Here is an 11,153-nt window from a genome sequence, read left to right as displayed (position 1 = left end):
AAGCATTCTTGGTAAACTTGCAGGCAAAACATGCCATTCTTGCCAAACTTGAGAGTCGTTGATGTCTTCATTAAGCTGTGTTTGTCTAAATAATGCCTAAAGATGAGACCTGAAACTGGCCAAGTATGAGAATAGGATCCAAGTCAAACTTGAAAAAATGTGTTCAGAGAGCTGAAACATTCAACTGCAAAACCAAAATTAAAACACCATCCTATAGAACTATGAAATAAAATAGTACTGCCTTTGTGCATATCGAAAAAGTACTTCCCATCACAGCTTCTGTCCCCCATACATATTCTACTTGTATACAACTTTCAGTAAATATTTTCTATACCATGGCATTGTATTGCATTTCTAAAGCCCAACAAGGAGGGAAAACACATGAGACCATGGCAAAGTCAAAAACCCTTCAACCTCAATGCTCATGAAACATACTCAAAAACCAGAGAGCCAGCGCTACAAGAATAAGCTCAGGGCCACGTGAATTTGTTCTAAACCAGTCAAAAAACCTAAGCACTGTTGCCTTGTCCAGTTACTTGGGATTTCTTAGAACAATGATAACAGAGTCTCCTCTGAGGAACATTTTGCTGATGAACCTATCCTTATTAACTGGTTTTGCCTTCTTCTTTCCTTTGCCAGTTTTAGGGACCTGCATGACACCACCAAAGATCCAACATATAAAGAGCATTAGCTCTTGGCCATCGAACTGCAGATAGCAAGATTAAACACAGATATTATCATCACTGACCTCTGTCCACATCTCCTTGACATTCTCCAGCACCATGTTGCAATGCCGATCAAAAGCCTTAACCCTGCCAAGCAGCTTCTTATTGTTCCGGCAATTAATCAACACCTGCAAGTATTAAGGTCAGAAAAATAAGATACCCTTGAAAGATCTCATCAGACCATGGTGTGCCTTTAACAAAGACGCCAAATTTTCACAAAGGGATATAAACAATTACTACTAGTTTCACAGGATACTCAGCGCACCTGTGTATTGTTTTTCACGCTTGCTGTCAACACTGAAAGAGGACCTGTGCTGAATTCGGCCTCCTCGGTCTTCTCCTGCAAACAGGAAGCAAGATTGTAAACTGAAAGCACACTTTCAAGCATGCGAATCAACCTATCAAAAGACCTAAAAAACCCTCAAGATTTCAACAAAACCAGATTGCACACCTGGTCTTCATCCATGGGCCGTACTCCACTGCAAGGCACAAAGACAAACCAAGCTATGAGCACATTGTCCTGAGGAAAAAATCCACGACTTCCTCACATCAAGAAAACAGAATAACCTAGACCTACAGACGGAAATCAAATCGAGAAAATACGGCATCTAAAACTAACAAAAGGGGGGAGAAAGAACGAAAAGCGTGCTGCAGCAGCCATGGAAGGGGAAAAACTAGCTTCACTGCAACAGGCCTACCTCATTTTCTGCGCTGGAACGCGTCTCGCCGCGAAGCTTCAAGCACGTGAAAGCAGAGGCAGACAGCAATACAAGCCAAGACTTGTATTTTTCCCCCTTTCTTCAACTTTCAATATTGTGTAAAACCCAAAGGTTTTAGCGCCCCCTTTCAATATTCTCGATAGGTAAAATAAACATATTTATGTATATATTAACTCATTGCCCCATTTTTTAGAAAATAAATAAAGACCACTGCAAACTAACTTGGTCTTAGAGCCAAGACACACCTAAGTTCATTGTCGTGAGAAAGTGCATACAACAAGCAAATTAATGCATGTGTTTTCGATATCAAAGACTTACAAGACCTTAGAGGCCCACTACCAGTGCATCTAGTGGTACTATGTAGAGTCGATGAAGTACCTCCAAAAATGGAGGTACTCCATGGACTAATGGGAGTCTATGAAACATGGCAACTCATTACTGGTTATTATTAGCAAGTGATCAAAGTTTTCTCTCTTCATTTCAAGTGTGGATTGTTGCTTCTCTATGCTCAATTTAGCTTCACATTCCTCAATTTACCTTCTCTCACCTTGTTGCCATCGATTCCATGTTACTATTCATCAAATGGCATGACCCAGTTACTTGACTATGGCTACCATACACACACAAATCGATTGACTTGAGTCCAACGCAACTCTTATGGAATTTTTGATGCAAAAGTTGCTACTTAAGGATAGCTTTCGCAAAATTGTGCAAAAAATCAGTTTATAACATATCCCCCTTCTCTCCACTACATAGATCAAAACAAAAAAATGTCTAAACATTCAGTTGGGATAGCCAAGATGTTAAGGGTTTGTAAAAAGAATCATACAGGACATGCGAAGCATAGGTCTACAAGCTATGATTGGATGGAAACAAGCCTTGTCATGTAACGAAGGGAAGACAAATTAAGAAAATCACCAAATTGTGGTGCGGGTCAAGCAATTCTCCCAAAGGATAGTTGGAGCTTTAAGAATGATAACCTACATGGAAGGAAGAAGTGGAGAAGTAGTAGCCTCACTAGGACATATCCAATTTTTTGTTTGTCAAATTGCTTTGATAATGCTCTAGTTAGAGAATCTAAGCATTACAATGTTGTAACCAAGCTTTTGAAAATATGGTATTGATATGATACCTCTTTCCCAACAAAGGATGATGTAAATATTTTATTATATATCAAAGCAATTGGTGCGCAGATCGGACGCAGTATGCTCACATAGTGAATCCCGGAAGGTCCCCAAGAACAATGAACTCTACCTTTTTGCACAAAAAACCATGTAAAAGCATGCACGACAAGAGGCAAGAGACAAATTGGGTTCAATCTCCCCCATGCCTTGTGTGAGCGCTTCACAAAGCATGTATTTTATGTATATTTCAATCTTCATGCTCAATAATAGCCCAATTTACCAAAATATGACAAGCTTTTTAGCTTTTGAGTTTGCTTTCTACAAAAATAGGAAAATAAAGCTAATGGACGGTGCCCATAGAGTCTGGCACGCCCAATCTCAATGTCCAAATAGAAATAACATATCCAAGCGCATAGGCGCATACAAAATAATAATCAATAATCAATGTCTCAATAGTCATAAAAAAATATAGGCGTAGCGCCTATCAAAATATAATCCAAAGGTCGAATACTCGCTAGACTCCAATGCTTTCCTCCGCCACTGCTGCTATCTCTACACATCAACTGAAGCATTCACAATCGTTAGTAAAATAATACAATTAAACTGACAAAAGTGAATACCTAGCAGTCTTCAGCTACATAAATAAATCAACTGGTTAGAAATAAATCCTAACCTTAATTTATTACGAGTGCGCACTCTAAACTCATAAACGTTTATTAATTTAATATGCATTTTGCGGAATCACCCGCTATGGAATCACCCACGTACACACTAAATTAATGAAACGCCCGAAAAGGACAGGCGTCCCCATCAAGTTCTCGCACAAAGAATCATCTTTGTGTATGAGCCCCGGTCATCTAAGTTTACGGAATCCACCGTAAAACCTCACGAAATCCACCGTGGCACGGAATCCACCGTGGAATATGCCTCCTGGCATCATACCCCCGGGGTGGGATAGCAATTGACCTCAATTGCTATTAGCTCAATGTGGAGCTAACAGAGTGGGGAAAGCATTTAAGTCTCTAGCGTGCATCCATTGTGCTTCCTCTACAGGATGGTTCTTAAATTTTACTAGATATCTAGAATACCTTCGGCCAGTTCTAGTGGTCATGTAGTCAGTGTCTATGATGGCTTCTGGTTCAAGTATTTCAGTCTCTTCTTCTAATAAAGGTGGGTTTTCATAAACAGGGTGGATAGGTAATTGGCCTCTAAATGGTCTCAATAAACTAATGTGAAATGTATTATGAATTTTCCAATGAGATGGCAATTCTAATTTGAAGGCATTGTCATTAATCTTATGAATGATTCTAAATGGTCCATAAAATCTAGAAGCTAATTTGACAACTGGATGTCTATCTACACTTTGCAGTCTACGCTTTTCTATTCTAAGCCAAACATAATCATCAACTTTGAAATTCATAGCTTGTCTTTTCTTGTTGGCTTGTTTGGTATATGATTGTTGGGCTTTAGCAATCATATCCTTAACTTCATCAAAAATAGTATTATGCATAGTAGCAATATCATCAGCACTTTGAATTTTATTAGACAAAGATGCAACAGGTGTAGATAATCTATATCCATAAATGACTTTAAAAGGTGCTTTCTTTGTAGATGTGTGCGGTGTATTGTTGTATGCAAACTGTAATAAATGCAAATGAGTATCCCATGTCTGAGGTTTAGAAATAGTATATGTACGTAAAAGATCTAGAATGGTGCTGTTTGTGGCTTCTGTTTGTCCATTTGTTTCTGGATGAAATGCAGATGAGAAATCAATCTTTGTGCCTAGATTTGCAAACAGTGTAATCCAAAAATTATTACAAAATCTAGAATCTCGATCTGAAATAATCACTTTTGGCAATCCATGGTTAGTAAAAACAGTTTTCAAAAATAACTGTGCTGGTTGTGATGCTGTTAAAGTTTTCTTACATGCAATGAAATATGCTTGCTTACTAAATCTATCTACAATTGTCCAAATCATGTCATGGTTAGATTTAGTATTTGGTAAACCAGTAATGAAATCCATAGAAATATGTTCCCAAGGTTTAGATGGAATAGACAAAGGCATTAGTAATCCATACTGTTTACCATGATGTCTCTTTATTCTTTGACAAATCAAACATTCAGAAACGAAATTAGATACATCTGCATCCATATGCTGCCAATAAAAATCTTCAGTTAACATGCGCAATGTAGATATGATACCTCTATGACCTTGATATGGGGGACAATGAATTTCATTCAAAACAAAATATCGGAATGGAATAGTAACACACAGTCTCTTTTCAAAAAACATAAATCCATCATTATATGACAATGAATCAACAGGAATGAAATTATTTTGAACTAATTTTTGCCAATCAGAATGAAAAGTAATATCCTGGTGATATGTATCTTTCATAGCAATCAAAGAATCAAAAGATATGATAGAAATATTATGAATTGCAGGTCTTCTACTCAATGCATCAGCAACTACATTTTCTTTTCCAGGTTGGTATTGAATGATAGGATGAAAACTTTGAATGAAGGAAGCCCATTTGATATGACGGTCAGAAATTTGGGGTTGGCTAAGTAGATGTCTAATGCTTTGCTGGTCGGTCTTTATCATGAATTCTAAACCCATTAAATAGTGCTTCCACCGTTTTAATGCTTGTACAACTGCTAATAGTTCCTTGTCATAAGTGGAATATTTGAGCTCAGAGGGTTTTAGCTTAGAACTAGAATATGCTATTGGATGATTGTCTTGCATTAATACGGCTCCTATTCCTGATCCACTAGCATCGGTCACAACTAGAAAGAATGGTCTATTAAAGTCAGGCAATTGTAGAACAGGGGCATTGGTTAATGCACGTTTCAGTAAATCAAAGGATTTCTACTGAGTTTCAGTCCATTGATAAACAATTCCTTTCTTGAGAAGTTTTGTTAATGGTAAAGCAAGTAATGAAAAATTACGTACAAACTTCCTATAGAAACTAGCAAGACCAAGGAATGAGTGTAATTCATATACATTTTTAGGAACAGGCCAATGCAATATTGCATCAATTTTCTTAGGATCAACTTTAATTCCTTCTTTTGATACGATATGACCTAAATACTCAATTTCCGTTTTAAAGAATTCACTCTTTTCAGGATTTGCAAACAATTGATTTTCTTTCAGTAATTGAAAAACTAATGATAAATGCTTATAATGCTCTTTTTCACTTTGACTAAACACCAAAATATCATCAAAGAAAACAATCACACAATACTGATATATCAGAAAGATACGGTTCATCATTCTATTGAAAGTAGCAGGTGCATTAGTCAATCCGAATGGCATGACTAAGAATTCGTAATGGCCAAATTGTGTCCTGAATGCAGTCTTAAATATGTCAATTCTATCTAGCCTCACCTGATGATATCCAGACTTAAGGTCAATTTTACTAAATATAGAAGATCCTTGCAGTTTGTCCATAAGGTCATCAACTCTAGGTATAGGATACCTATTCTTTACAGTGATCTTATTTAATGCTCGGTAGTCAATACACATACGATAGGTATTATTCTTTTTCTTGACTAAGAGTACAGGTGCACCGAATGGAGAACTGCTAGGTCGAATTAAGCCTCTATTTAGTAATTCTTCAACTTGACTCTGGATTTCTTTTTGCTCTATTTGATTGTGCCTATATGGTGCTTTGCAAGGTGGTTGTGTGCCAGGAATTAAATCAATCTTATGGTCTTCTGGACGTGAAGGAGGTAAACCTGGTGGTAGGTCTTCTGCAAAACATTCCTTAAAATATGCAAGAAATTCCTTATGCCTAGGGTGCATATGATTTTCCTTTGCATGCAATTCATTCACCCAAATGAGATATGATTTAGTACTCTTGCGTAATGCACGTTTTGCTTGAGTATGCGAAAGCAGTGGAAAAATACTAGATGCATGCATACCATATAATGTAATAGATTTGCCTTGAAAATTAATATTCATTGTGTGCGTGGAATAATCTATATTTGGATTATGCTGGTGTCTCCAAGGCATTCCTAAAATAATGTCGCTTGACTGTAATGGAACAACTAAGAAATTTCTTCTTTCAATGTATGCACCAATTTGAATTTCTAAATCTTGTACTTCTTGTGTGCCATTGTACCTAGTGCCTAAAAATGCAGCTTTTATGCGATAATGCGTAGGTACTGTATGTAATTTCAATTCCTTTACCAATTTTGCTGAAATAAAGTCATGGGTACTACCGTCATCATGCAAGATAGTTCTTTCCTTTCCATGCACCATACATTTCATAGTCAATAATGAATGTGGGGTAGGCATACCTGGTAAAGTGTCGGAAGTAGTAGTAGGATCATCCTCATCTTCAGTGAAATCCGGCATATCCTCATGCTCGTCTTCGTCCATGGCTCCAAGATAGTTGATATGTGCTGGTGGCTTCTTTGAATGACAATTTGCTGCGAGATGCCCTGGCTAGTGACATTTATAGCATACTATTGGCTTGGCTTTGGTTACATTATTTGCAATGGCTGGAAGTCTGGGTACATTTGGATTTGCTTGTGGAATAGGCTTTGGATTTGGATTGACAGTGGATGGTAATGCAGGTGGTTTAGGCCAATTCTTGCGAAAAGATGGTGATGAGAAACGACCTGGATTAAACCTTTTAAAATTGGAATTGAATTATTTAGATCCATAATTACCATTGGCTTGGAATTGCTGTGGTCGTCTGTCTCTTCCGCGTAACTTATCTTCAGTGTCGTGAGCTAAGGAGATGGCGTCTTCAAGGGTAGCAGGCTTGAACATGTTCACTTCAGCGTAGTAATGTCCAAGAAGTCCAGACATATACTTCTGCTTATGTGTCGTCTCTGGTACGTCTTCAAGCATGCGTAGCTGTAGGAGTGCATTCCAAAAACGCTCTGTATACTGTGAAATAGGCTCACGATCCCGTTGTTGAAGTAAATCCCATTGCTTGATAGCCTTCTCATGAAATTGCGGTGGAAGGAAATTCTGCATGAACTTCTTCTTGAAATCTTCCCAAGTAGCAGGACATTCTATGCTCTTGTGGACTACAGTCCACCAAAGTGATGCTCTGTCTATCAGATGGTTAGTAACACACTTGATTTTATCTTTTTCTGGATAAGTTTCCTCATGGAAATAATCATCAAACTGGCTAATGAATGATAAAACAGTCTTTCCTTCTCGAAAGTGCGAAACTTGAAACTTCGTTTACTTATCTTGGATTCCTTGCGAATGGTTTGTGCTTCAAGAGTGGCGTCGATGGTACGGCGAATCAAATCTTCAGCTTGAGGTTCTTCTTTATCGGTGGACGCTCTTTGTAATTTTGTCAATTGTGCTTGCAATGCTTGCCTAGCCCTTCGCTCTTCTTCTAGTTGTAGCATGATTAGATCCAGCTTTTGTTCCATGGTAGGCTCGGGTAGGTCGTCTTCAGCCATAGGATCATCCATATGTGGGGTAGTCATCCTGTAAAACTCAATAAACCTTTCTCACTCAAAATCAGGTTAGCGGGATGAGCGTAGCTCAAATTTGGGGTTACAAGGCTATGTATTTTTTGGGTATTTCTTTGTCTATTTTTAGAAAATCTGTAATTTTTCTGTAGCCGTTTGCTGAAAGTACTTCAACGAACTTGTAGATAGGTAGAACACCTTGCCACAAACAACTTTCCAGTTCAGAGTTTTTGCATACGAACAAGTCTTCTAGGAGTTTTAAGCACTAGTCAGTTCTGACTCCAGTTGACTAGTCTGACTTGCAGAGTTGCTGACTTAGCAGACTTGCAGAGTTGCTGACTTGCTGAACTTAGGCCGACTTGCAGAACTTGCAGAACTTGATTCCACTTGACTTATAGAACTTGACTTTTGCAGCGCAGGACCTGGAGTTTGTCGACTTGTGTGTCTTGTCAGACTTGATGAAAGCTTAAGGATTTAAGCTTAATAACTTAAGCTTATTATGGAAGAAGATCCGTCAGAAAATGGCGCAATTCGTGGAGGACATGAGTATGGATTTGATGCCGTCGCGGAATTTTCGGACCCACTCATACAGCTCGTGATGAAATTTGTGAAGTATTAAGCTTTCTTCTAAAGCTTAACTCAAGCTTAAACTTGAGATAGAAAAGAAATATGAAATTTTCCTCACTGTTTGTTGACGACTTGATAAAGGAGATGGATGTGTGGTCCTCCGCCTACAGAGCCTGGTCCTTCGCGATCTGACAGTAGAAACTGGGGTTCTTGATCGCCAGAAGTCTGCCTGTATCGACGGTTCGCGACGAGATTGAATGTAGAGCCTGTTCGTTCCTGGAGCTCCGCCTTCGCCCGAGATTGGTAGCGATTGGAATCTCTTGATCTCTGCTCCGTTCTGATACCACTGGTGCGCAGATCGGACGCAGTATGCTCACGTAGTGAATCCCGGAAGGTCCCCAAGAACAATGAACTCTACCTTTTTGCACAAAAAACTATGTAAAAGCATGCACGACAAGAGGCAAAAGACAAATTGGGTTCAATCTCCCCCATGCCTTGTGTGAGCGCTTCACAAAGCATGTATTTTATGTATATTTCAATCTTCATGCTCAATAATAGCCCAATTTACAAAAATATGACAAGCTTTTTAGCTTTTGAGTTTGCTTTCTACAAAAATAGGAAAATAAAGCTAATGGACGGTGCCCATAGAGTCTGGCACGCCCAATCTCAATGTCCAAATAGAAATAACATATCCAAGCGCATAGGCGCATACAAAATAATAATCAATAATCAATGTCTCAATAGTCATAAAAAAATATAGGCGTAGCGCCTATCAAAATATAATCCAAAGGTCGAATACTCGCTAGACTCCAATGCTTTCCTCCGCCACTGCTGCTATCTCTACACATCAACTGAAGCATTCACAATCGTTAGTAAAATAATACAATTAAACCGACAAAAGTGAATACCTAGCAGTCTTCAGCTACATAAATAAATCAACTGGTTAGAAATAAATCCTAACCTTAATTTATTACGAGTGCGCACTCTAAACTCATAAACGTTTATTAATTTAATATGCATTTTGCGGAATCACCCGCTATGGAATCACCCACGTACACACTAAATTAATGAAACGCCCAAAAAGGACAGGCGTCCCCATCAAGTTCTCGCACAAAGAATCCTCTTTGTGTATGAGCCCCGGTCATCTAAGTTTACGGAATCCACCGTAAAACCTCACGAAATCCACCGTGGCACGGAATCCACCGTGGAATATGTCTCCTAGCATCAGCAATTCCTTGCAATATGAAGACTTTAGGCACTACGCACATAAGTCAATGTTTAGGACCAATGTTACAAACCCTTGGGGCACTTCATGCTCTAAGCCACACTTTTTTGTCACAAGAGTGGTAAAGAGTGTGCACTCTATGGATATAGTCCTTACTTTTTCCTTGCTTGCACATGATCAATCTTTTATCTTTTCTTTTATACATATTATCAAAGGTTTTTTAAGATTGCCACATGGCAACCATACAACCATTTCCCAATATCACAAGAATAGTGTTACATGATATACGCTTATCCCCCCACCTTCTTTTATATAAATCTTTTGTAATAAGAACTCTAATAAAATGTGAAAAAAAATAATCTTTTATGTGCTTTCGTCCCACAAGGCAAGATTCTCTCTCCTCAAAGTGAGAACGTTACCCTCTCTCTCTCTCTCTCTCTCTCTCTCTCTCTCTTTGTGTGCCAATGTAAGAGGCTTTCAATGACAAGTGCACCCTTCACCACACCAAGGGAAGGTGGACTACCTAGCAACATGGCAAGCTACACCATTGAAGTAGGATATTCTTGCTTCATGGCTGCTCACCTTTTGTCAAGGTGCTGCAATGGAGTTGTTCCACTAGTTAAGGGGCGTGTGATGGCTTGGTTTTTTTTTTTAACTTAATGAGGCTACTAATGCATCAAAAGAAAAAGGAGGACCTACTCCTAAAACAAAGCTACAAGCCTAAATAGTTGCTTAGTCAAGCCATGGGGCTATCATCTCCTCTTTTTTTGTTCACTAGTATTAAAACCTTCTCTCTCTTCCCTCAATAGGCAAGGATGGCTAAAGAAGGAGAGGGAGAAAGAGAGAGAGATTCTATTGACATGTATGCAAGCTGAGTCCATCGTACCTTATCCGGACCCTGACATGACAGTAGGGTCCTTAGCTATCACTAGTGTGTGCTTCGTAAATAAGTCAGGTTATAGGCTAACTCTAGTTAGTGTGCACGATCACTTTAGGCCTAGTTTAGTTGTACTTTGATTTTCAATGTGTGATGGAATAATGAAGAGAAGAAGAGAGTACACTTCTCTCTCAACTTGAACATGGTATCAAAGCCATGAACCCATGAGGTTGTGAAGCTTGAGAATCCTGAAAGTGTAACGTGCCCACTCCTCAAATCGCGGGATACGTCTTAGCAGTCCATCGAAAGATATATCTAGAAGACGCCGCCCAACACTCCCAAGGAATGACACGGGGTTTGCCAACTAGGGTCTCTCGAGTCTGCCTCGCAATGGAACTTATCCGGTCATTCCCACCAGGATCGACCTGAAGTTCGGGTTCCTAGTCAACATTGTCTAAGATCATAGACGACTCT

At 38.9% G+C, this 11,153-nt stretch overlaps 1 protein-coding gene across 1 annotated transcript; it reads right to left on the bottom strand.

Annotated features, from left to right (window-relative positions):
• Positions 1 to 212: 212 nt before the first annotated feature.
• LOC148014035 (uncharacterized) lies at positions 213 to 1,553 on the bottom strand. Its single transcript, XM_087666858.1, has 5 exons — positions 1,424 to 1,553; positions 1,177 to 1,204; positions 991 to 1,065; positions 749 to 853; positions 213 to 649 (listed from the first exon to the last, which is right to left on the bottom strand). The coding sequence occupies exons 1-5, from the start codon at positions 1,426 to 1,428 to the stop codon at positions 533 to 535; spliced, it is 330 nt and encodes a 109-aa protein (XP_087522984.1). The 5' UTR covers positions 1,429 to 1,553; the 3' UTR covers positions 213 to 532.
• Positions 1,554 to 11,153: the final 9,600 nt, after the last annotated feature.

The sequence above is a fragment of the Lygodium microphyllum genome, chromosome 25 (genome assembly GCF_053477565.2).
Source record: "Lygodium microphyllum isolate KBCC chromosome 25, Lygodium_microphyllum_v1.1.10, whole genome shotgun sequence".
Lineage (NCBI taxonomy): Eukaryota > Viridiplantae > Streptophyta > Polypodiopsida > Schizaeales > Lygodiaceae > Lygodium > Lygodium microphyllum.
This window is presented reverse-complemented; position numbering and strand designations above follow the sequence as displayed.

Excerpts from the sequence above, each read along its gene's own strand:
- LOC148014035 (XM_087666858.1), bottom strand. Across the intron at positions 854-990 it reads GCGTGAAAAACAATACACAG|GTGTTGATTAATTGCCGGAA; the intron begins GTGCGCTGAGTA and ends TAATACTTGCAG. Across the intron at positions 650-748 it reads TCAAGGAGATGTGGACAGAG|GTCCCTAAAACTGGCAAAGG; the intron begins GTCAGTGATGAT and ends GGTGTCATGCAG.